The sequence below is a fragment of the Pongo pygmaeus genome, chromosome 6 (assembly GCF_028885625.2).
Source record: "Pongo pygmaeus isolate AG05252 chromosome 6, NHGRI_mPonPyg2-v2.0_pri, whole genome shotgun sequence".
NCBI lineage: Eukaryota > Metazoa > Chordata > Mammalia > Primates > Hominidae > Pongo > Pongo pygmaeus.
The window spans coordinates 52,944,843-52,969,289 of record NC_072379.2 but is presented as its reverse complement, the minus strand read 5'-3'; the positions used below and the strand labels follow the sequence as shown (position 1 = coordinate 52,969,289).

The window sequence follows — 24,447 nt, the reverse complement described above, 5'->3', positions numbered from 1 at the left end:
TGCTCAGCCAGTGATGCACCCTTAAAAATCGCTCTCCCTCAAATTTAAGTCCTAGCAGCTGGTTGGCCTCATTTCTCAGTTCCAGGTGAGCGACGAGATCTTCTAGGCCTTGGTCTCAGAGATCTGAATCTTGATGGGTGTAGTTTTTCCAGCTCTTTTTACTATGTTAATTCTGTTAAATTCATTTGGCTCTTATGGGGAACACAGTAAACTTGGCTGTTACGTGTAAAACTAAATTGAGAACATGGAGAGCTGTTTAGTATTTCATGCTGGCCAGTAGGTCAGGGAGATTTTCCTTGGGGGTAATTTACATAAGGAATTGTTTATCCCATTTCTTTCCAGTTTCTGTGACCATTTGGGGATAGCAGACTCCTTTCACAATGGCACAGGAATATATCCAATGAGACTGAGACTTAGACGATGCTTCTGTCTGATTGATATATTTTGGGCCTTGCTCAGGAAGGATCCTGTGGCTTGGGCTGCTGTCTCACTGAGAAGTCCTTCTTCCATAACAGCTGTGTTTAGCAAGTTGGGTGGGTCCATGAACTGACATGTTGTTGCACTTAGTGAGGATTTTCCCTTGATAGTGAGGAACGTGCGTAAAAGCATCCTTTAAGTCCAGAAAATGCCCCAAATATTTGTTATGATCTGATAGCTGCTTAGAGTGCAGCCTCCCTTAAGTAACACCCACACTCAGAATACTCTGTGGCTCCCCAGTGCCTACAGAGTTAAGTGCATGCTTTCACTGTGACATTTTGGTTCCTCTACAACAGTGCCCAGCTTACCTTTTTAATGTCATCAAACACTGTCCCTAAACTGGACTTACTCAATATCTATTCTTTTTTTTTTTTTGAGATGGAGTCTCACTCTGTCGCCAGGCTGGAGTGCAGTGGCGCAATCTCGGCTCACTGCAACCTCCGACTCCCTGGTTCAAGTGATTCTTCTACCTCAGCCTCCTGAGTAGCTGGGATTACAGGCACGTGCCACCACGCCCAGCTAATTTTTGTATTTTTAGTAAAGATGGGGTTTCACCATGTTGGCCAGGCTAGTCTCGAATGCCTGACCTTGTGATCTGCCCGCCTCGGCCTCCCAAAGTGCTGGGATTACAGGCGTGAGTCACCGCACCCAGCCCTCAATATCTATTCTTTAGGACACATTTCAGATACCTCTTCTCACTGGTGTGCTAGTAAATAGTTAACAAGAGGCTCTCTGGGGAAGAAGGGGAAGGGTAGGAAGCCTGACTTTGTAACATTTGTGGATTTTCATGTAGTAAATACTTCCACCATGGCTGATTTCAGGCTACCAATGTGAGGTCCCTGAATGCAAAGTTGGGAAGAAATGTAAACCATAGCCCATTGCAAAGTGTTTCCAACATATGGATACAATAGGCATAAATAACCTCAAGAAGCTAGATAATAGCAGGAAGTAATGAATATTGAGTATTTATTACCTTTGTTTTAAATGTAATTTATTTAGTTTTAAGTTTATGTGATTTAATTGTTAGTAATGGCCATGTGTAACAGCTGGCTTGCAAAATTTCTGAAAACTGAACAATAGGTTCTTTCTCCTGATGTGGGAGGAGCTGACTGAGCTAGTTCTGGCACACCACTGCTTCTTTCTCTACCTCTTCCTTCCTAAGGCCCTCTGCACTCAGCTAGTAGTAGTATGCCCATCTCTGAACCTACAACATGCTTAAGGTCTCAAACAAAATTTGGAGTGAGACAGACTCCAGAGTTTGAATCCTGTTCTTTCATCTACTAGGTGATGGTCAGGCTGACTGCTTATTTTGTGGATCCCAGTGCAAAACGAAAACGAGGGGCCCTTGTTCAAAAGGCAGGAAGAAAGCGCTGTTAAAACAACCACTAAAATAAAAAGCTTTTTCTTTTCTTCAGTACTCTGTCTTTCACGGCTTCTGATGGTATTTTCTTATTTTCTTTTTAGTAGCTTTCTAAGTAAGAAAAAACTAAAATTTCAAATAAGTAGCATGAATTTTACCATTAATCGTTATATTAATTCAGTTTTAAGTGCAAGTATGAGCATTTAACTCATGAGTGCACATGACTCCTCTGCGCATGTGCATGCTCCATTGCCCTATCAATTTTACTTACAAAACCCAAGCTCAAAAATAAAATTACTAAGAATTTCAAGGCCGAGACAGCAGAGCATTAAACAAGTTCAGGCCCGTCAAAGCTCGAGCACAGTTTGCACACCCTGTGTACAGTCCTGGGCAAATACCTTATGTTTGCTGAGCCTCAGAGTTCTCATCTGTGAAAGAAAATGTCAACTAAGTCGCAGGGGAGATGTGAGGATTGAAGGCACTGATACCTGTATGGCACAGGGCAGAATGCTTGGCATGCGACCCATGTTCAATTAATTGGAGGGATAGTTATTCACATAATAATCGCAATGTTAGTGGAATTCTCCTTTATAGCCTATAGAGTCTTCCTTATGTGGTCAATATGTGCCTCCTTGACCGATTTTCCTTTCTATTACAAACTCTTTGAAGGTGGAGATTAGATCTGTCACCATTGAATTCCCTACAATACTTCCCGCAAATTCTTGCACATATCTGGCATTCGGTGGGTGTTTATGACCTTGATCCTTGTATGATTTGGACTTTTTGACAATAAGCATCTGTGTCATAATGTGATGGCCCCACAATGAGGCTTAATTGGTAACATTCACAGGAAGAAAAAGAGTATAAACTCAGACTTTAACAGGAGTCCGTTGTAATCATGGTGGTGGTGGGGGAGGAACATGATTCCAGGTGTTTTGGTTTAAGGAAAGTGGGCTCTTTCCATCTCTTCGAGGGGACTTCTTGAAGTAATGGGGAAGGGATGAGTTCCAAGCTCCGTTTGAGTAAAAGAGGCCCCAGGGATATTAACTCTGGCCCACAGTAATCCGTCCCTTTGCTAACTTCTTTCACACTTACTTTCTGTTCTGCACAATTAGGACATTATTATAGTAATGTTTCTTCCCACTAATTGGCTGTGTATGTATGTTTTCTTTCCAACAAATTATAAGATCCTTGTGGACTGTAAGATATTGTGTAGTTCTTTTGAATGTAATTGGGAAGTCGCACAGTACTAGGCACATAGCAAGCAATGCACTGTACATTATGCTAGTCTTCGTTTAAACTTCCATGCCTCCCTGTAGAGCTAAATGTGAATTGTGATTGCCTTTTATAACTCCTGCAAGCCCTCAGCCAAGTGGCAAAGAATCTTGGTCGCCCCAGCGATTTCAGGCAAGGACCTTCAGTTTCTCTGTCTACATCTCTTTTCCAGTATCTCTGAGACACTCTGAGGGCTGTTTCTGTACAGCCCCTCTCCCAACATGGAATTTGGGAGACCACACAGCTGTACATTCTACTTGTTTGAATGATGATTTTTTAACAAGCCCTTTGGGCCCGTGTCAATAAACCATGAAATATCACCAAACGGATCATCTGCACCAGACTTCTGAAACTCATCTGAACTCCAGTCCCCCAGCTGGTGGGGGCTTGTAGAAAGGAGGTCATATGGCCCTGGCTTTTGCTAATGCTGTTCTGGGGATTGTCAGACGCCTTGAGCCTCTGCGGCAGTCAGTTCATTACTTTTAATGAGCACAAAATTCACCAAGACATTAAACTAAAATAAAACACCAATGGGCAGTTTTGGATGTTTCATCCAATTGTTGCTTTAGTTCTTTTTTCCACAGAATTATTCAAAAAGATGAAAAAAAGTCAATTCTACTCACTCCTGCCAATTTTATCCTAAGTAGATTTGGCATTGTAAAGCTAACACACCCTGAACTTTTTTTTTTTTATTCTTTCAGGTCCCTGTGGGCTGGTGCCTGACATTTGTGTTAAAAATGACATTACTTAACTTGTCAAATGTTTGAACATTATCTACCTTTTAGATATAATAAAGAAATATTAGATATCTCAATACCATGTAGCATCTAAAGACTAATATTAGAGGAAAACGATGTTCTGAAAAAAGTGTAATGAAGTTATTTTGAACTACAAGGCAAATGCAATTATTCTTCTGAGAATGTTTTAATTGATTAATTTATGTGGCTGGTAATAAAGACTGTGATAACTTTATTAGAGGTTACTTATATTACCATATATTGAAGAAAGTCAATAGATGGCAAAGCAGACACTGAACACTGTCCCTGCTAAGCTTATTTTGTGGATATTTTCCACTTCTGGCCATATGGATTTGGAATTACTGTGGGCATTTTTTTTTAAAGAAGGAAGTGAGCAGATGAATGATAACTCTTTTATTACCCAACATAGCTTGTGTTTGTGGAAGACAAAGTTCATCAAGTTGTCTTGAAGAAAAACAAAATTGTGCCAGACGTAATTTGTTGAGGGCTCAATAATTGTGAAATTATCCCTAACCAAAGTTTGTAATATCTGCAGGTAATCGCTCTAGCAGATGCAGTGGAGGAAAACCAAGGCAATCTGTTCCAGTCATTCACCAGGCTGAAGAGTGCCACCCATTTGGTGATTCTGCTGATCGGGCTGTGGCAGAAGCTTAGTGCTGACCAGGTTGCTATTCTGGAAGCGGCATTTCTGCCGCTACAAGAAGACACTCAAGAATTGGTAAGGACCTGAAAGCCTATGGTGGGAACAGCCAGCATTATTGAAGTTTCAGCTTTAGGAAGATACCACATGGCTATCAGGTTTTCTAAGGTATCAAATAAGGGTTTGATTTTTTACAAAAATGCTGTTTTCCATGTCTTTAAACCATAATAAAAATGTCAAAGGCCTTTTTCTGTAGCGCTATTTTAAGAATAGGTATATAGTCAATTTTTATGTGGTCCAGTCTACTTTTTATGTGTTCTTCAATCACTTAGAAGCCAGGGAAACAGTCATTTGACAGTCTGGATGACGGCAGTAACCTTCAGATTAGCTAATCCTTTCCTTTTCCACCAGAGAAAACACTTCGGCCGTTTTAATTTGCTCAACCTTCTTAAATTTAAGTGTCACTTCAAAGGTTAGAGAGAATGGAGATAGCCTTGCTATAACTGATGTGAATAGTTCCTTACATTTATAGAGTTCTTTATGTGTAGTTTATAAACTCTTTTACCCTCAATCCTAGCATAGGCAGTTTAGAATGAAAAGAGGAAAAATGAGGGTAGTATTTGGCATTTTCAGGAAAGGATTATTTAACTTAAAACATCTGAGATCCTTTGAATTGTAGAGGTATATATGACCACCACGGGCCGTTCTGGGGGACTTTTTGTGTGCTTTTATTTACAAAAAAAAAAATACAAGTCTCAGAAATTAGAGACCCTTGAACTTAGTTCTTCGTATTGGATGAAAACATTTCAAGGGGAAATCATTTCAAATCCATTTTAAAACCTAGATTTGAGAACTAAAAATAGTAATCTTAAAACTAACAATTTTTTTGAGTGGTTATTAGGTACCAGGTGTTATTTTAAGTGTTTTGTGAGAATTATTTACTCTTAAGCACGGACCAGTGAGGTAGTTAAAGTACTGTTTCCATCCCCGTTTTACCTATGGGAAAATTTAGGCTTTAAGAGTTAAGTACTTTTCTGAAACCCTGGCTGTAGAGCCAGGATTTGGACACAGATCTGTCTGCCTATATTTTAGTGAACAAGATCATGAATGTAATTTTGAAAACCACAGTTTTATCAGCTGAATTGAATTTTCTACAGTTAGGTCAGAGGATTGCCAGATTTTTTTTTAAAAAAAGAAGCTATATTTTATGTGCTAACCAAACTATTAATAAGTAAATTGGAAAAAGTTAGAATACACATTTTTGTTTAGTGGTGAATGATATAAGGTGACTGACAAAATTGCAACTAAAATTGACCTTTGAGAAACTAGAAATGGAGACACAACTGTAATACTAGAAAACAAATAATGGTTAGGATTATATTAATAAGAATGATAGCTGTCACTTGTGAACTCAGATTTAGTAGTCAAACAGGTTTAGGTGACTTCAGTTATTGGTTCCACCACTTAGTGACAAAATCACTGTGGTTCAGTTTCTTAACTGTTCTAAATCTCTCTTCTGTAGCTGTAAGATGGAAACAATAATAGGACCTACCCAGTAAGTTGTAATAGGAATTAAATGAGATAATTAAACAGAGTGCTAAAGGTTAGCAATCATTACTGGAAGTGATTTGTACATTTTATGTATATTATTTATTGTCCTCACTAAAGTTATGCAAGATCAGTTTTTTTTTGTTCGTTTGTTTGTTTTTTCGTTTTGAGATGGAGTCTTGCTCTGTTGCCCAGACTGGAGTGCAATGGTGTGATCTCAGCTCACTGCAACCTCTGCCTCCTGGGCTCAAGCGATTCTCCTGCTCCAGCCTCCCGAGTAGCTGGGATTACAGGCACATGCCACCATGCCCAACTCATTTTTTTGTATTTTTCATAGAGACAGAGTTTCACTATGTTGGCCAGGCTGGCCTTGAACTCCTGACCTCAAGTGATCTGCCTCCCTCGGCCTCCCAAAGTGCTGGGATTACAAGGTGTGAACCATCACATCTGGCCCAGTCTTAGTAACTTTCCATGGTTATTTATCCATCTTCACAACTACACTTAAGGAGAATGATAATATCTTATTCCTTTTTATATCCTCAGTACCTGGCACAGTGCCTGAGCACAGAGCAGTCAATATTTGTCGGGTAGATGAATGAAGGAAAGGGTGAAAACTAACAAATGGTGACCTCGAAGAATAGATGCAGTGGATGTAATCAGGAGCATGAGGAAGCGGGTCAGGGCCAGCTACGTAATTTGCAAGGCCTAGTGCATAATGCAAACTTGAACCTCCTTGTTCAAAAAGTAGGGGAAAAGGTGCTAAAGTGCTGTTAAAACAGGTACTAAAATCAAAGCTTTTTTCTTTCTGCAATGTCTCTCCTGACTTGTCATGGCGTTTTTTATTGGCTATTTTATGTTCTAAGTAAGAAAAATAAAAAATTTAAATTGTTAGTGTGAGTTTTACCATTGGTCTTTGTAATGTGCAGTGCCTCTTTGAAATACAAATATGACAGCATTAGACTTATATGCAGAATCAACAAAATTACACAATTTATATTTTGTAGCTTGTACTTACACATATATTTTGTTCTTATAGAACTGTGGAATCACCAGACTTAACTTTTTATTTCATTTCTTGATATGTGCCTGTCTTCCAGTGCTCTCTACCTTCAGCTTACTGATGAGAAAGGAAGGACTGAAAAGAAAATGAACTATGTATCACTCTTTTTCTTTCCTTCTATGTTATCATTTTCACTGTAAGTGATTAGGTAATATAGGGGAAGTAACAGGAGTAAGAAAAGATACAGTGGGCTTCTTTGGTCATTCCTGTTGCTTTGAACTCTGTTACCTTCCTTCTTTATTCAAAATATGTCTGGTTCTCATGGAAAGCCTCTCAGGGCTATCAGTGTCCCCACTTAATCGGTCTAGACATAACATGCCTTCCCTGTAGTTGCTTTGAGTCTCCCTGAACCCCTACTCATCATGGGGCCACAGGAATTCAGAGCTCATGGGGCTACATGTGAATGAGACAGAAAGGAGAAAGGGGGCATGCATACTGCATATATCTTCCCTTTTTATACACGTGCTTCATTGCTCCATCAGAGTTCACTTAGGAAACACAAATTCAGAGGTAAAATTATTAAAAATTTCAAGATGGTGACAACAAAACATTAAGCCAGGCAGGGCTGGTAGGTGGACCTTCTGAGCATGAGCCCCTTTGTGACTGCAGAGCTTGAATGCTCATGAAGCTGGCCCTGAAGCATGGTTAGACTCAAAGGAAGACTTTCCTAGAAATAAATGTTCTAAATGTAGGAATTGATACCCAGAAGAGAGTGTGGTATTTCTTACTTGAGAGATCTTTAAAAAGTCTTATTTGTCTGGGAATATATAAGCATGCTTATCCCTGTAGGCAGGTGAATGGACTTAGTCTCTCCTGAAAGTCCCTTTCTACCCTGCCTGTACATTCTCCACTGTCATAGCCCCCAAAACATGTAGAAGAAAATTCTTTCAACTCTCTTCTGAATTTGGTGAGATTAGAAGGTATGTATACTCATTATGTCTTTGGAGTCATTAATGAGACAAGACATTTGATAAAAACATAACTTGGAGAAGAATGAATCAAAAAAGACATTTTAATACTGCTTGTTATGCTCTTCATCTTTAATTAGGTTGTGGTATTCACTTCGGACTTATACTGTTGAGACAGCTTATACATCTTCAGAAAAAAGGAATCCTTTTTCATTCTTTAAGACATACGCATGCAGTATGTGGTTTTGACATGCTAGTTCACAATCCCCCACATTATGCCTTTAGACCTCACAAATAAATGTTATGTGATGGGTATCCCACTGAGATGTGAAAATGAAATATGCAAACCTGAAATAACTTGGAAGAAGGGTGAGGCAGGGAAGAAAGGACTCTCTTACCAGAATGTTGAAAATATATCCCATATTGAAGTTATTATGATACCACAAAAATCTGAATGTAATTTAGATGGTTTGGTTGAGGGTGGATGGCAGAGTACACGTGTGAGAGGGAAAACTTTAGACATGTGGACGACATTTTCAGAAGAGCCTCTCAGCTCAAGGTCACATGTCCCCACAAGTATTGAGAGGTAAAAGAAAGTGCTCAGACGATGTTTTGTTTATGTTTCAGACAGCACTGTGTAATGATTTGTTGTTATTTTGATGGTATGTGTTAAAAGGCAGCCTAAATGCAATAGCCAACTCTGGAGTATTTTCTCCCTAATGACATCAGGTTCACAATGCAAAAATATTTAGAATGTGCCGTTGCTAATGAAAAGTAATGTTCTCCACACTATATTGTCAGTATTTTGTTTAAAATGCCATTTCATTTGGTACAGAATTAATCGTTGTCTGTGATCTGTCTCTTTAATGATGCCTTTCCATTTTTGTCACTCCTCAATACTATTTTGGGGCAAATAAATGCTGGTATATGTAAATTTTTAAAAGTGCTCAAAGTTACATGTGCCAGATGTGTTTTTGTGGGGATACCCCTTTTCATGATAGAAGAACATTAAATATTCTATTTGGTGTCTCCTACAAAAGCTCTTACACTTAGTTCCGTTTGATAACCTAGTATTGTCTCTACCATCTTCCTGTGATGATAAAGAAGTGTCACCCAAAATAATGTTCTAGCAGAGTATCAGATTGGGCAATTTTAAAATAAATTGTTTTCATATCTTTCAGGTTAGGGGCTGGAGATATTTCAGCGCATTTGAATTCTCAGTGCAGAATTTAAACATGTCTCAATTGACCCTCTGTCTGCTTGAAGTTCTATGGAAAATACTTTATCTGCTAAGCTCAGTGAGGGCTGTGTTACTGGTTTGAGTCTGAGAGAGTATTGAATTGTGATATTACACACATCTCCCTCTAATCATGCTGCACAGAAGCCAAAAGATGCAAAACCATCCATACTTCAGGATGGCCTGATAGGACAAATCTCTTTACTCATTTATTCATTCAATGAAGATCTTAGCACATACTATGTCTTAGGCAGTGTTCTAGGCACATAGCATACCTCACTAAGCAAAACAGACTTAGAGCCAATCCTCTGTGGATTGACTTTAACATTGCAAGCAAACATTCTAGTCCTGTGTTGCCTAATATGGTAGTCCCTTGCCATGTGAAATTTAAATAAAAAGAAATAAGAACACACTGGCTATATTTCAGCTACCCAATAGCCACATGTGAATGAGTGGCTACCACATTGGATAGCCCAGATATAGGACATTTCCGTTATTGCAGAAAGTTCTGTTGCATAGCACTGTCAGTCGTCAAGAGAAAAAACATCTTATCAGTTGAGTTAACCACCTCAGCACATTTTAACACACTAACGAAATTAGGGTAGGATACTGACATTAAGTTATACCATGGTGTTTGCATTTGTGGTACTTATTTGTGGTATCCTAGGTTCAGCCTGTTCAGATGTGCAATAACCAGACACTTTTAGGAACAAGAAACTTCTCTGGAGATGTATGCATATAAGAGAGGCAAGAAGCTGGCACAAGTGCTGCTGTTCCTATTCCCCGTGTGGCCTTGGTAAACATTGTAACCATGTTTAATTTTTTTCTGTTGAGCCTGCACGTGGTTTCAGAATCCTTTTGAATACAGCATTCTAGGTGGTCACTGTCACTTGGAGTTGGTATGTAGATGAATCCTCTTTGCCCTTCGTGATCTCTGTACAAATCTGCTTCTCATTATCTTAGTAAACAGCTTAAATGACTAAGATTCTTCATCCAGCTTATGGCAAGAGAACAAGGAAGAACAGTTTTGATATTTTCAAAACTGCTTGTATCAGATGTCTGTTCTAATACTCATTTATGCTCACCTGACTCCTGAGGAATCTCTAATGAAAAGAGCAATAGTGCACTGGTTTGGGGACCTGATTGCATAGAATCCTAGAGTTGGAAGGAATATTAGCACATTGTATAGCATTATGCCTGTTTCTTTTCTTTTAAGGTATGTTCAATGTCTTTACTAGATATTATCTATAATTTGAAGAAGGAAAGCTTTACTGTGTTCTTAAGGGTTTAATAGTTACCTTCCCTAGTACTGAACTTAAAAATCCCCTGGGAAAGTTAGGATGGAAATTTACGTCAGTGGGAGAAGGAGACTTGGGCCTTCAGCCTTATTTTTTGATTGATTATCCCTTTTACAAACTGATATGGAAAGAGAAACTTATTTTTAACATGTTCAACATGGTTCATGTGAGAAAACAGATGTTTATAATAGGAAATGCTATTGTGTGGAGGGAATTATCAAAGCTCACTTACAAGGTTTAAAGACTTCTACGTCATAGGTCAGGTTTGATATAAGGGCCATTGTGCTTGCTGTCTGGGTTGAGTGATGACTGCGATGGCTAATCATTGCCATTATTAATGACCTCTTCTTAAAAGGCAAACAAAAAGAGGAAGTCTGGTGTCAGTATTAAGTCTGCCTTTGTGACTGTGAAAGTATCATCCCAATTATAACTGTCTATGGGAACATAGTGCAGAAAGTAAATATTTTGGTAATTCCTATGATCTTAGCCAGCAAGATAAACATGAAAGAACTAGTTTCATGTTATAATGACCACATACCCTGTGTTGCTGCTAGTGAGATGCAACTGATATTACTTAATTGTATAATATTCTGCCTCACTACAGTTGAATATGGTATATCTTAGAGCCTTTCTGATGGTTTTCTTGCTGTTTTGAAAAATTGAAATAGTTGAAGTACTGTAGAATATAGTATAGGATAGAAGTCAAGTAGAATACAATGCACAAGTTGTGATGTGTACTTTAAAAAACTTTCTTTACATCAAATATTGAATGGTGCTTTAATGGACACATTTGGTATTTATGCATTTTAAAATAAGGAGACTAAATAAACAAATAAAGAATTAATTGAAGCATCACTTTCTCTGTATGCCTTTTCAAATCCTCTGTGAAATAAAGTAGGATTTAAATGTGAATAATGTAATAATTAAATTCAAACAATCACAGTGAGGAAAATAGTGATCATCATCAATTTCATAATGCTTACCAATTTTATTCCTGGCTAGAGGTGTGTTTATATTAATTTAGTTTTCTTAAAATACCTTTCCCTGACCTAGTTTGAGTCTACTAATTACAAAGAGATGATTTGACCTTTTTGTGACAGTACATTGTTTTAGAAACATATACATGGAAATTGCTGGCCTTCCTTCCTTTAAAAGCAGCACGCCTGCTGTGCTGTGGACCACAACATGTGGCTCTGTGTCTCCCTGCATCTCCGTGTTCAGTTCATCTCCCTGGCCCGCTGTTGTTCATTTGGAAATCTTTCTGGAAAAGCCCCTTGGCTCAGGCCCTGTTTTTCCACCTGACTTTCTGTGTTGGCATCCGAAGTAGCCTTTTTGCCTGTGTCTCTGCATTGGTGTGCCCCTCACATCTTTGCTGGACTCACAGCCCAGTGCTCTCCCATCACACACCTGTGTACACATGTTACATGGCTCTTTTGGCCCCTGTTCAGATTGAACTCCAGTGCCAGGCATTGAGGACCTTCAGTCACTTGGCTCTACCATATCTCATTTCTAAAGCTCATTTTATGTGACTCCCCGGCTACCCCCTTCATTCTGGGAAAGGTGAACCATGGGTACACAGCTTCTTCCATCAAGCCAGAGTGAAGAAGGATTTTTTCTTCACTTAAAATCGTGTCCCCTGTCTACCCTTCCATCTATTCTCTATTCTCTTTAAGAAGTAAATCAATGTTCATTTCCTCCCTCTTTATTCTGGCTTCCCATTCTCTTGTGAATTTCACTTGGATGGTGTGATGCAATTTATTTCTCATTAAGTACTCTAAAATTATTATATGTACTTGTCCTATATTCTAATAAATATAAGGAAATATTCTTCTACATTCCCACAGAATTAAAGCAATTAAACGTATAGTTGTATACAAGTATTGCTTGATACTCCATGTATTTTCATAATGTCTCACATAATTACAGATGCTTGTCCAACAACTGTGTAGTTTTTAATCATTTTTTGAAAAGGAAGTGTGCTACCTCTGTTTCCACACCCCTCCCCTTTTTCTAAGATACCTCAAATATTTTTGGGTTTTATAAGAATAAAACCTGGTCTCTCCTGTACAGATGTTAAAAGATATATGATAGATTATAGTCAAACCACCATAAATAAATATTTACATGCATGTTCATTCACATATCCTCATAATTCAAGTCAGTATACACAAAAATTTCCAATCTTACCAGTGATGAATATATACAAGTGAAAGAAACTGTTAGGTATACTTCACCTATATTGATTTAGCCAAATTTGTTAATATATAGTGCTGACAGACATATGGTGAAATCGACATACCCACTTATTTCTGATATGGTCTTTCCTGAGAGTCCTCTAGGAAAATGTCAATCATAAAACTAATCTTATACTTGGCATCAGTCATCTAACTTAATGCACTAAAAGCAGTAAACTAAAATCCATTTGGTACCATAATATTTACATTTAGAATTATGAAGCACTGAAAGCAACCTAAAAGCTAATAGTTGAAAAATATAAACTGTGGCATATCAGTTGAACAGAATTAGGTCAGATTGGGGTTCAGATCCCTTTTGGAACAAATACTTAACTAGCTCTGTGTCCTTAGCAAGTGGTGGAACTCACGGAGTATTGGTTTCCTTATCTGTATAGTGGTGAACTAGACTGTTCCCCAAGGACTGGTTCTGCTTTGGAGAGGTGAGAGTGGCCATTCGGATTTGATTTCAGGTTGCTTTCTTTTTATATTCTTACTGAACCAGTAAACAAACAGTACAGAAGGGGAACATGATATTAAGAAAGTTAATGAACGTGGTTCTTTAGTGCCTTTCTCATCAAGGGGTGACTGGAGTTTGATGGAAAACACAGTCTGTACAGGGTGAGGAAATGGCCATTTCTGAGGTGCTCAGAACCACAGGCTCACCCCTTTCACAGGGTTAGAATGGGAGCTCTTACAGGGGGAATTTCCTGTACTTTTAAAAATTTAAACAACGGAATCCAGCCTTTGTTAGCTTTGGGTACTGTAAATGATTTGCTATAACATAAAAAACATCGAGTGAGAAAAATATAGAATAAGTTTTTTCTTCTTCAATAAGATATGCAAATATATATCCAAATTATGTTGCTTACACAAAGTAACTAAAAATGAAATTGCTTGTTTGGTCTCAATGAATTAAACCACACATTGAGTTTCCCTGGGGTATCTTCACTATCATTTCAGATTCAGGGTTTTGGTTCTTAATTATTGATATCCTTTGGAAGACAATAACAACAATAATAATACAGTGGTGCTAAATGCTGTAAAAACTGCATTAGATGCATGACCCCATTTGGCATCTACTTTTCAAAGATGTGCATGTTTCACGAGGACACTCTATATATACATCTTAAGGCTTTGTAAGGACTAATTGAGATAATGTACATGAAGTTCCAAGTAATGGTGCCTGGCATGTGACAGGCATCCAAGAATTGGTAGTTATTATTGCCAATGTATGTCAACAATAAGATGTCATCTACTCTAAGTTATGACATTGCTTTGTGGATGAATCAGGAAAAAAAACCAAACACTGCCAATTAAACTATGATGTAATAGTTTTATCACTGAATTTTATTTTTATTATTGAAAGAGCTCTCTTAGACTTACTTAGACATAAATTTTATCATACATTACTCTTGTGCCTGAATAAGAAGAAAGATACAAGCAACATAAACTGAGTAAGGTATCCCTGAAACTTCTTCACATTCAAAGTTTGATTCCCCTAAATCATGACAGGTCATTAAACTACAGCTCATTGCTGTGTTTTTCCATGTAGCATTGTCCCGTGTACTATAAAGAGCATTGTTGATGCAGCATTTCTTGATGTGCCACTGTTGCCTTCATGATTTCTTTTCTCTGAGCCTCTTATATCCTTTCAAAAACTTTCCTTTTTGACTAAATTCAAAACTTCATTTTTCCTCCTCAGTTGAACTGTACGTTGCCTGAAGTTAAGCAGCCTCTGTTCAAAGTCAGCAAGAAATTTTAGGCAAATTGATGTTTAATGCTCTAACAATAGTCCTACGTGATACATTAATTAATTAAACCACATCTATTTCAGGGATTTGCCAGTTTTTCCTGACCTTAGTTGTATTGCTTGACCTTGACATAGGATAGTGATCTCTGTGCGTGTCTTTCAGTAACAAAGCATAACAGAATTTATTCTATCGGGGTGTATTTTCTTGTCTCACATCCTGGAAAGCTTTCAGCTTAGCTTTTGCTTTATGAGAAAGTATGAAATTGCCGTCATTTTTCAGTCATGAATGTTTGCCTCACTCAGTTCAACTTTATGCTTCTAACTACACTATTTCCATACCTTTCTGTGCACACAGTAACTTTTTTGCTCAATGATAAGTCATGGTGTGGTTTTAAAAGATAATTTAAATGGTAATTAATTCATTGAGGAGTATTAACATTGCACACAAGTCAGTGGACATGACATAATATGAACTGCTAAGATAAAGGCTGTCCATGCTCAGGCAATGAAAACTATAGCATGACCGGAACCTGAAAGCCAGAAGTTATTATATACCACTGAGTATAAGACACAACCCTACTTCTGAGATGTGGGGGAGAAATGTCCTATAATTGATGGAACATAGGCCAGGTGCAGTGGCTCACGCCTGTAATCCCAGCACTTTGGGAGGCTGAGGCGGGTAGATCATGAGGTCAGGAGTTCAAGACCAGCCTGGCCAAGATGGTGAAACCCTATCTTTACTAAAAATACAAAAATTAGCCTGGTGCGGTGGCAGGCGCCTGTAATCCCAGCTACTTGGGAGGCTGAGGCAGGGGAATCACTGGAACCCGGGGGGCAGAGGTTGCAGTGAGCCAAAATTGTACCACCGCACTCCAGCCTGGGCGACAGAGCAAGATTTCATCTTCAAAAAAAAAAAAAGAATTGATGGAACATATTTGTAAGCACAGAGTAAAGAAATGATAATTGTAGTCTTTTTTTAATTAAGAGGGAATTTGTGAGTGGTTTGAATTGGGGACAGGAAGTTATAGAAAAAGGCAAGTCCATGACTTCCCATCTTGGAGTAGGTGTTTTTGACTAGAAGCACATTTCATATACAGTAAATAGGAACAATCTTACCAGTTGTTGCTTTTTGAAGAGAAAGCCATGTATAAACAGTGAGAAGTAATGAAGATTGAGTCTCTATTGGTATCATTTTAAATTTGGTCTATTGCCTAACATAGGAAATTTAGGTTTAGATCTCACTGATAAGTAGTTTGTGAGAACTGAGTGAACACAGATCTTCTCACCCACAACAATGAATAAGAATTTGTGGATGAAATCACTAACAGTGTTAACAGGAATATGTTTCATTTTTTGCATTTGGAGTGGTGAAACTCCCCAGCTACCTGAGAAATAAAAATCTAGCTTGTATTGTTTAACGGCAGTTGTTAGTTCCTTTCTAACCTATTGGGTCTGAAGTCAAGGTCATAAACATTGGTTAGCAGTCTTAGAACTAGTCCAGTGAACTTCACTAACTAGATTTCTCTATTTTGTAAAGAAAATGGGAGAAGAGTTAAACACACATCCAAATAAGATATGCCAAAGGAATGTAAGAAAATTAACTTTTATTGAGCATTATTATGTGCTAGGCATTGATCAAGGACTTTTCATATGTTATTTCATTTAATCCTCACCATGTCCCTTTGAAGTAGGCAGTGGTAGCACATGCTGTGCATGTCCCATACCTATCTCTTAACCTCTCACCATTCCTGAATGCTTCTACCTGCTCAACACCTGCAGTTTTTTGCCTGAGGACTATCCCTGTTTGGCAGAGGCTACATAGCCACCATGCTCAGCCAATGACTGATAGACTTAGTAGATTAATGCCCAGGTTCCCTCATCCTTTATGCAGGGTAAGTGTGAGAGTTATGTTATACACCATCCCCCAGAGTTCTCCGGCAAGAGTGAGTACTGGTTGCCGCTTAACAGCATATACCCTTTATTGCCTTTTCTCCACTTTTCATCACACTTTGCCACTCCCATTGGCGCTTCTTGGCTCAGCTCTCAAGTCAACTACTCGGGCTTTTATCTTTGTCTCAGGACTATTAGTTTCAATTTATAGATGAGGAAATAAGTCCAAGGCCACACATCTAGAAAATAACAGAGGCAAGATTTGAACCCAAACTAAGGGGCCTCACAAAAATGAACAGTCTGACTCAATGGAGTAACTTTGGATAATAGGAGTGACTGCTCCAAGTATTCTCAATGATGAGTGCCTGATCATACTGAATTTTTACTCTTCTCCAATCTATTTAACAAGGATAAATGTAGATTTATATTTTATAGTTGTATGTGCCTGTGCTCAAGCCTATACCAGAAAAATGCTGGCAAATTTAATCAACTCGTGGCTTGCTTCGTATAACACTAAAACAAACCCAAGCTATATAATTAATTTTTTACAAAACTGTTGGGAAAGTTTTATATTATTTATATTTACATTATTGTATAGACCTTTCTGTCATGAATAACTTTTATTTGTCAAATAATTCTTCATATTATTCTAGGATGGGGCTAGGGCATGAGAGCTAAAACAAATAATTACTAAAGCCCTTTACTGTCTAAGTACATTCCATTTTCTACATCATTATATTTTTGTTTATATTCTTATATTATCACTTGAGTGTAAGCTACTTTAAGGTAGGATCCATATCTGATTCACCTTTTTGGAAAAAAAAAACCCCACAGTATTTAGTGTGTCTTGTACTAGTTGGCTCTAAAGAAATATTTTTAAAATAAATGATTGTATAGACTCAAATTTAAACTTTATTTGATAGACAACGATATTTAAAATTAGGATGAATGTGTGGGTAAACATACTACTTCATCACTATTACTCTACAATTTTGAGATTTGTGCTGCCCCCCTACTGTTATCTTAGCTTGATAGCTGTGAAAAATGACACCAACATTGAATGATGTGCAGCTCTGTCATTCCAGATGCAATTCTAAATATTTTTTTTTCTCCAGACTTGATTTCTATTTGAAGAAAATAGAAATAGAAATCTAGCATATGGACCTTCTGGAGCTGTTTCGTATCCATTGGCAGTCCTGATCAAGAGAGAAATAAATAGCCATGTCTTAAAATAGTGAAGTTTTGGGTGGTCCTGAAAAATCCAAAGTAATTAAAGAGAGGAGAGAAAAAAAGAAAGAAAAGAAACCTGTATGGCTTTTCACTTAAATCAGTGGTTTCATGTATCTTTAGATGCTTTTTTCCCTGAGTTCAGTCATTCCTTGTTCTTTGAGATTATTAAGGACACATCATTGTCAAGAGAGGAGTTGATACCTTTAGCTTACTCACATGGTTCTTCTCTTGTCCTAGGTGGCAATAAAGTTTTCCCCAGACTCTGTCAAATATATGGGCACTTGAGGAGTCTTATGTGACCCCTCGTGTTGTAGGTCTTGATAATAGGAGTGGCTGCTCCAAGTATTCTCAATGATGAGTGCCTGCAATGTGTTTATACTTCAGACTCATTAGAATCATGTCTGACCATTGTTATGTTTTCGAGAGCCATGGTGTCCAAAGGCTATAACCATAATGTCAGTTACAGTAGTCTATGAAGGTGCTAAAAGCTTTGGTGGACGCTTGTAAAAGTTTGGCCCAACCAAACTGGCACAGAGTATTGTGCTTTTTTTTTTATTATGCAGTAAAATCTCATTTAATTATATGCAAATTATTCATTTGGATAAAGAAGCTGATTTAAATTTTGGTTCTGTGAATATGTTAATTATGACCATGAATCTTCTAAGGGAAGAAGTCATTTCTGAAGCCCAGTAAAGTAAAAGGAGCCTAAGCAGATCTAATGATAACAGATTGAAAGACAAACATAATGAAATGGGAAAGACGGGCTCTGGGCCACAGTGGTCAAGTGTGGTATTTACAGCTATATAGTCCTGGATTATATTACAGTTCCCACTTTTAATAATTATGACATTTTCAGTGAAGTACCTTACATCTAAATCCTCAGTTGGAAGTTATAATACCCACTCATAGGGTAGTTGAGAGAATTAATTGAAATAATATTTGTAAGATTCTCAGCACATAAGAGGTCTAAAATAGTTTTTTTTTTTTTTTTTTTGGATGGAATCTTGCTCTGCTGCCCAGGCTAGAGTGCAGTGACGTGATCTCAGTGCACCGCAACCTCCGCCTCCGGGGTTTAAGCGATTCTCCTGCCTCAGCCTCTTGAGTAGCTGGGATTACAGGCGCCTGCCACTGCACCCAACTAATTTTTGTATTTTTACAAAATACAAAACGAGGTTTCACCATCTTGGCCAGGCTGGTCTCGAACTCCTGACCTTGTGATCTACCTGCCTCGGCCTCCCGAAGTGCTGGGATTACAGGCGTGAGCCACTACGCCCGGCCCCAAAATAGTTTTTACTTCTGTTGCTGTTGCTGCTATTTCTGCTGCTGTTATTCAAGTGAACCCACACAAAAGATAAACTTTAGAGAGAACTCTCACAAGTAAGAATAATGGTATGGGATTAACTACCTACATTTGCTAAATATGTCTCATTAAATCTTAGTAAGCACCTGGCAAGGGAAATATTGTCCTGGTTTTTTACTGATGAGGGAACTGAGATACAGAGAACTAAAATAATTTTCCCAGAGACATTAAGCTTATGTTTAAAGCTTAAATTTTCTCAGACACATAAAGCCACAGTCTAGGTCTTCTGACTTCTAATCCAATGTACTTTCATGGCCCATACTTCCCCTTTTGTGGAAATATATAAATAAGTGCAAGTCGTAGTGTGAGATGGTGAATAAGTGAAGGCTCAGTGTTGCAGGCCACATAGCTAATGACCGCAGAGAAAAAGGCAGCCTTAAACTCAGGGTTCGTCTTTCTTGGACCTCCATTGTCCCGTGGCTCTTGACCCGGTAATTTATCACTATCTTGTTAGCTTTCCTGTGCCTTCAAAGGAATGATTTTTATATGTTCTTTTCCAGTTGTTCTCACTGGGAAATCTGGTCCAAGTGATGTAATTTACCACCACCAGAAACAGCTTTCCCCTGGATTTGCATTATCAATTTGATTTTCCAGTCTTTATTTTTTTTTGTAAGTTGCTTCTGAGTAGTGCAGGTAACTGGAAGCTTTTGCTTGAACTAAACTTTAATGCTTAGTCAAGGTGACTGGCTCCATCAGACATCATTAGTATTTTGCTTTGTTTTAAAACTGGTGGTCTCCATCCAGGATCACGTTTTATAATAATTCAGGTAATCTACTTTGTGTTCCTCCATCTAAAGAATTTGGGGTTGGAATGGGAGTACAGGTCACATAGAAATGTTCCTGGCAAAACATAAACTTACAAAAGGGATCAGAGTGTGTTGGTTTGCAGCAACTTTGTGCTTTCTGCTTGCACTGCAGCCGAGCTCTCTGAAGGTCTCTTAGCTTGTATTTGTTAAAGAGGTTTTAGATTTTCATCCAATAGGAGGCAGTGTGCTTGATTTTCCACAAAATGGTGTAGATAAACTTGCACACTGCTCTACTGTTGGTTGAAATCTCAATTAAGTTTTTACAGCTTGTGAGTTGTGACAAAGATACGGAGAACTCCAAAAGTCCAACAGATTGTTTCCATTTAAAATAAAAAGGAATGGTACTGGGGAATGAGAGTTAGTAGATTAGATGTGGAATTTTCTTCATTTTATGGTGAGTTGAAAAAATTAAAGCTGATTTTTTTCAGTGCTTTATTTTATAAAAACATTGAATATGATTTTAAACTTAAGATGCCATATAGACCATATAACTTGCCTTCATTTTTATTTTATTTTCTATTTTACATTCAAAGGGCTGTTTTATTTTTCAAAGGTGAATTGCTCAACATTTTGAGCCCTCTTTGCATGACAAGGGGATTTCACTGATTACAATCAAGCAAATAATATTTGGAAATAATCTGAACCTAGATGTTTCCTGAAAAGGCCCTATGCTTTCGAAGATATTTAATTTAGAACCAAAGTACCAAGTTTTATTTGTTCTGGGGTTTACAATGACCCATTATGCGATTAGCTTTAGCATATTTAGGTATAATCTAATACAATTCCATACAATATGATACAAAGTAATAACCATAATGTTCTGTGGATCAATTATAAATACCAAACACTTTTCATTGTGAATCCTTTACATCTATTGAAGAGCAATTTTTTTTCCCTTTAATACAGTTTGTTATTAAGATAAATGAATATGATATGAAAGTTGTTTCACCTTCAAATATGTAATGCAAGATGGGCCATTTCTGAGAGTCTTCTCTTTTCACTTGAAATCTGGACTCCTGCCACAAAATCTTCATTTGTTCTTTTAACAGGTCTCGTGGTTTTTTGTTTGTTTGTTTTTGTTTTTTAACCTTTTCTGTCTCCGTTAGATTTAACTGGGTGCACATTTGGTAATAAATGTTACTGTGGCATTTTGTGGTTTTTCCCTATACCACTGTAGTTAAGGATGTGGTAGTGTTTCTATTATAAACATAGGTTTGTAGGAGTTTATAATTTGTTTGAAAAAAAGTTTATGGATATTACTTGGAAATTTAGATTTCAATGACATACTTCTATTTTCTGATTTAAAAACAAGTAGGATTGAATATATTTTCTCATTTCATAGTATCTTCCATTTAAGATTTCTGAGTGCCATACCATTTATATAAGATTGGCATAATGAATAGTGTTGTTGCTGTTTTGTGGAGACCTCATGTGTACCCTAGAGAGATGAAATGAGTTATCTAAGATCACACAGTGAAGGGGCAGATGAGGTGAATGAGGTTGAGTCAGAACTCAGGAGCCTCGGGACAGCTATCATCAACTCAACTGTTTTGATTCACAGGTGGCATGGGAATGCTTTCTTAGTTTATTTTGTGCTTTGGTTACTTTGGTCGATACCCTAGGAAATTAACTTTACAAGTGTGGTCAAACTTTCTGCTTCTTACTGTTTCTAATAAGCCACTTGCTTGATCTGGTATTTAGGCCTATTGACCAGTGGAGACTAGCAGGGTAGTAAAGCAAAGCAGTCAGAAATTCAGCTGTGGCTCTCTGGTCTCTGGATAGCAGGAAGCATAGCTCAGCTGAATTCAGTCAGGAGGAGCAGACTAGGCAAGGCCAGGTTTTTGAATTTAAAGAGCTGGCTCACAGAAAAAGGGCACACCAGCAATCACACTGGTTCACAAAGGCATCTGGGACCAGTATGGAGCGTAGGAGCCTCTGCACAGGCTGGTAAGATGTGGAAGCGGAGAACTGGGCAGCCATGTTGGGGGATGCATACAGCAGGCAACTTGGCATTGGAGAAGTCAGGTAGCAGACAGGGCCTCGGCCCCTGGGTCCTTGGAGGGATCTTGCAGAAGCTAGGCAGCTGTCTATCAAGGAGTGACACTTTCAGCAGGCTCCCAAGGCAAGATCTCCGGTAGAGGACTTGGGTAAAGCCAAGGTCTGGAAACAAAGGAAAACCCAGTTATCAATGCTAGACTAGACAAAGTAAACCAAAAAATCCCCACAAACCCAATGGATAAGTTAACTTCCAATAACGACAAGGGCTGTGGAAAAGATAAAATAGTGTAACATGCACATTTAACTAACTCCTTCTCCCTTCCCTTCCCTCCCCTCCCCTCCCATCCCCTCCCATCCCCTCCCATCCCCTTCCCTTCCCCAGTTGCCTCCCACTCCCCCACCACTGTTGTTTTCTAAAAGCCATACACAGGTCAACCTGGAATTTACAGCAAATTGTGGATTTGAAGACTATAACAAAAATCATTTCTCACTGAAGAGCACATGCCCAATGCCCTTCCAGAAATTTTTAGTGCTATATTTCCCAAATTTTTTCTTTTACTCTTACAATATAAGACAAAAATACTAGTATGATTGATATTTATCTTTAAAGGATAAAGGTTAAGTATGTGCATGTAGTACGTGTATGTATTTAGACATTAAAACTGAACGTTAGCCTTACCAATTTAAGGGCTATGAATAAAGGTAATGGGCTCAAATACCAAAAAGGTGTTTAAAATAGCTTACCTTTAAGAGTACTTCTCACACCTGAGATTCTAGATTCCACAGTTTTATTTCATATTTCCATAGGTAAGTATGCTACATGTTTGATCAGTGAATTATCACATTGTATTTTTATTTAACAAAACTCTCGAAGGCTGTTTTTTTGTCTCAAAGATATTCCTTTTAGTCTTATATTTGAATTTATGTAGCAATTCAGTCCCTCCAAGTAATAACTCTGTATTTTAGTGGCAATCTTTCTAAAGTACTGGCATCATGCCTCATCTATATTAAAGAAATATCCCATGCCAAATACCTAAACATGACATGGTTTTTGACTTGATCTGCAAGTTGGCATCAGGAAAAGAAATTCTGTAGTACTCTGTATTAACTAAATGTCATATCTACTTAAATTATCTAATATGTTACTGTAATCTATTTATGATACAGTAGTTTGCTTAAATGAATGACAGTATGAACTATTTTAATGCTGAAATGACCACAGAGCATACAAATGCCAAATTATATCCACAGGATTTTTTCTTCTTTACTCCAGAGATGTCAATGGCTCCAATTGAAAACATGCCCTCTCCAGTGATGTCTGGGTTACTATTTTGTCTTCATTTACCTCTTCCCATTATTACTGAAATACAAACTCAATTCTAGATATTAGTCTAGTTTAGATTTTGGTAGTAGCAAAGAGATGTCTTTGTAACAACCAGTGTTTATTATTCTTTAGTGATTTGGGGTAGGAAGCTGTTTTTATGGTCTTTTAGGTCTCTCGAATCTCTTGAAAGGATTTTCAAGATGACTTTAAAATCATTTACTTGTTTCCTAACTTGCCTAGTGACACCTACAGGTGGGTCAATAGAAATGGGCCAATAGAGTGAAAAGTCCCGATGAACCAATTATGGCAATCAGTGGGAAGTTCTCTAGTGGAAACATGTAGAGTCTGCACTTTGATCTGAAGAACCAACTGCAGGGCCAGACATGGTGGCTCATGCCTGCAATCCTAGCACTTTTGGAGGCCGAAGCGAGCAGATCATCTGAGGTCAGGAGTTCAAGACCAGCCTGGCCAACACAGTGAAACCCCATCTCTACTAAAAATACAAAAATTAGCCAGCTGTGGTGACACCCACCTGTAATCCCAGCTACTCAGCAGGCTGAGACAGGAGAATCACTTGAACCTGGGAGGAGGAAGTTGCAGTGAGCTGAGATCACGCCATTGCACTCCAGCCTGGGCGACAAGAGCTAAACTCTGTCTCTCTCTCTCTCTCTCTCTCTCTATATATATATAGAGAGAGAGTGCCTCATAAACCTAGAAGAAGAGATGTGGCAAGTGTGGCAAAGACCTGGGGCTTAGGTGTCAGTGCACTCAATGTGAATCAAGAATGTAATCCAACTGCCAAGAGAGCGGAGGCAACTGGAGGCCAGGCTGGCAGGAGAATTCCTAGAAAAAAGGAGGGACGGCTGTGGGGTACCTATACTCCAAGCCGCAGCCCAGTGTCTTGGGGTCAGTCTGGGGTTCTCCACTTAGCTGTATAAATTTTTAAGTGTTTCCAATTGGAGCTCATTCAAAGAAGAGTGGTCAGGATGGAGAAAAAACTTGAAACTCAGTTTATATAAGGAAGAACTAGAGGAACTAGCATGTTTATTCTGGAGGAGAGGGTACAGAATTGCCGTCTTCACAGATAAAACGGGCTGTCATGTAGAAGAGAGGTTAGATTTATTCTGCATGCCTCTGGAGGGTAGAAGAAGGGCCAATGGGGTAGACTTTGGCTCAGTGCGGCAATAGTTTTCTGTTGGTTACACATGTCCCTGAAAGGAGTGAACTGCCTCAAAAAGTAGTGATTTTGGATCTTGAAGACAGCTATGCCTAGGCAGATGGTTGCTGTTGTATA

The 24,447-nt window shown here is 38.2% G+C and overlaps 1 protein-coding gene across 3 annotated transcripts in view; it reads left to right on the top strand.

The window, feature by feature from the left end:
* Positions 1-24,447, top strand: part of BBS9 (Bardet-Biedl syndrome 9) — a 489,686-nt gene that overhangs the window by 397,647 nt on the left and 67,592 nt on the right. For all 3 annotated transcript variants that reach the window (XM_054495852.2, XM_054495851.2, XM_054495850.2), the window contains one exon: positions 4,406-4,588. In XM_054495852.2, the coding sequence (XP_054351827.1) occupies positions 4,406-4,588 (183 nt within the window). The remainder of the gene's footprint in view (positions 1-4,405; positions 4,589-24,447) is intronic.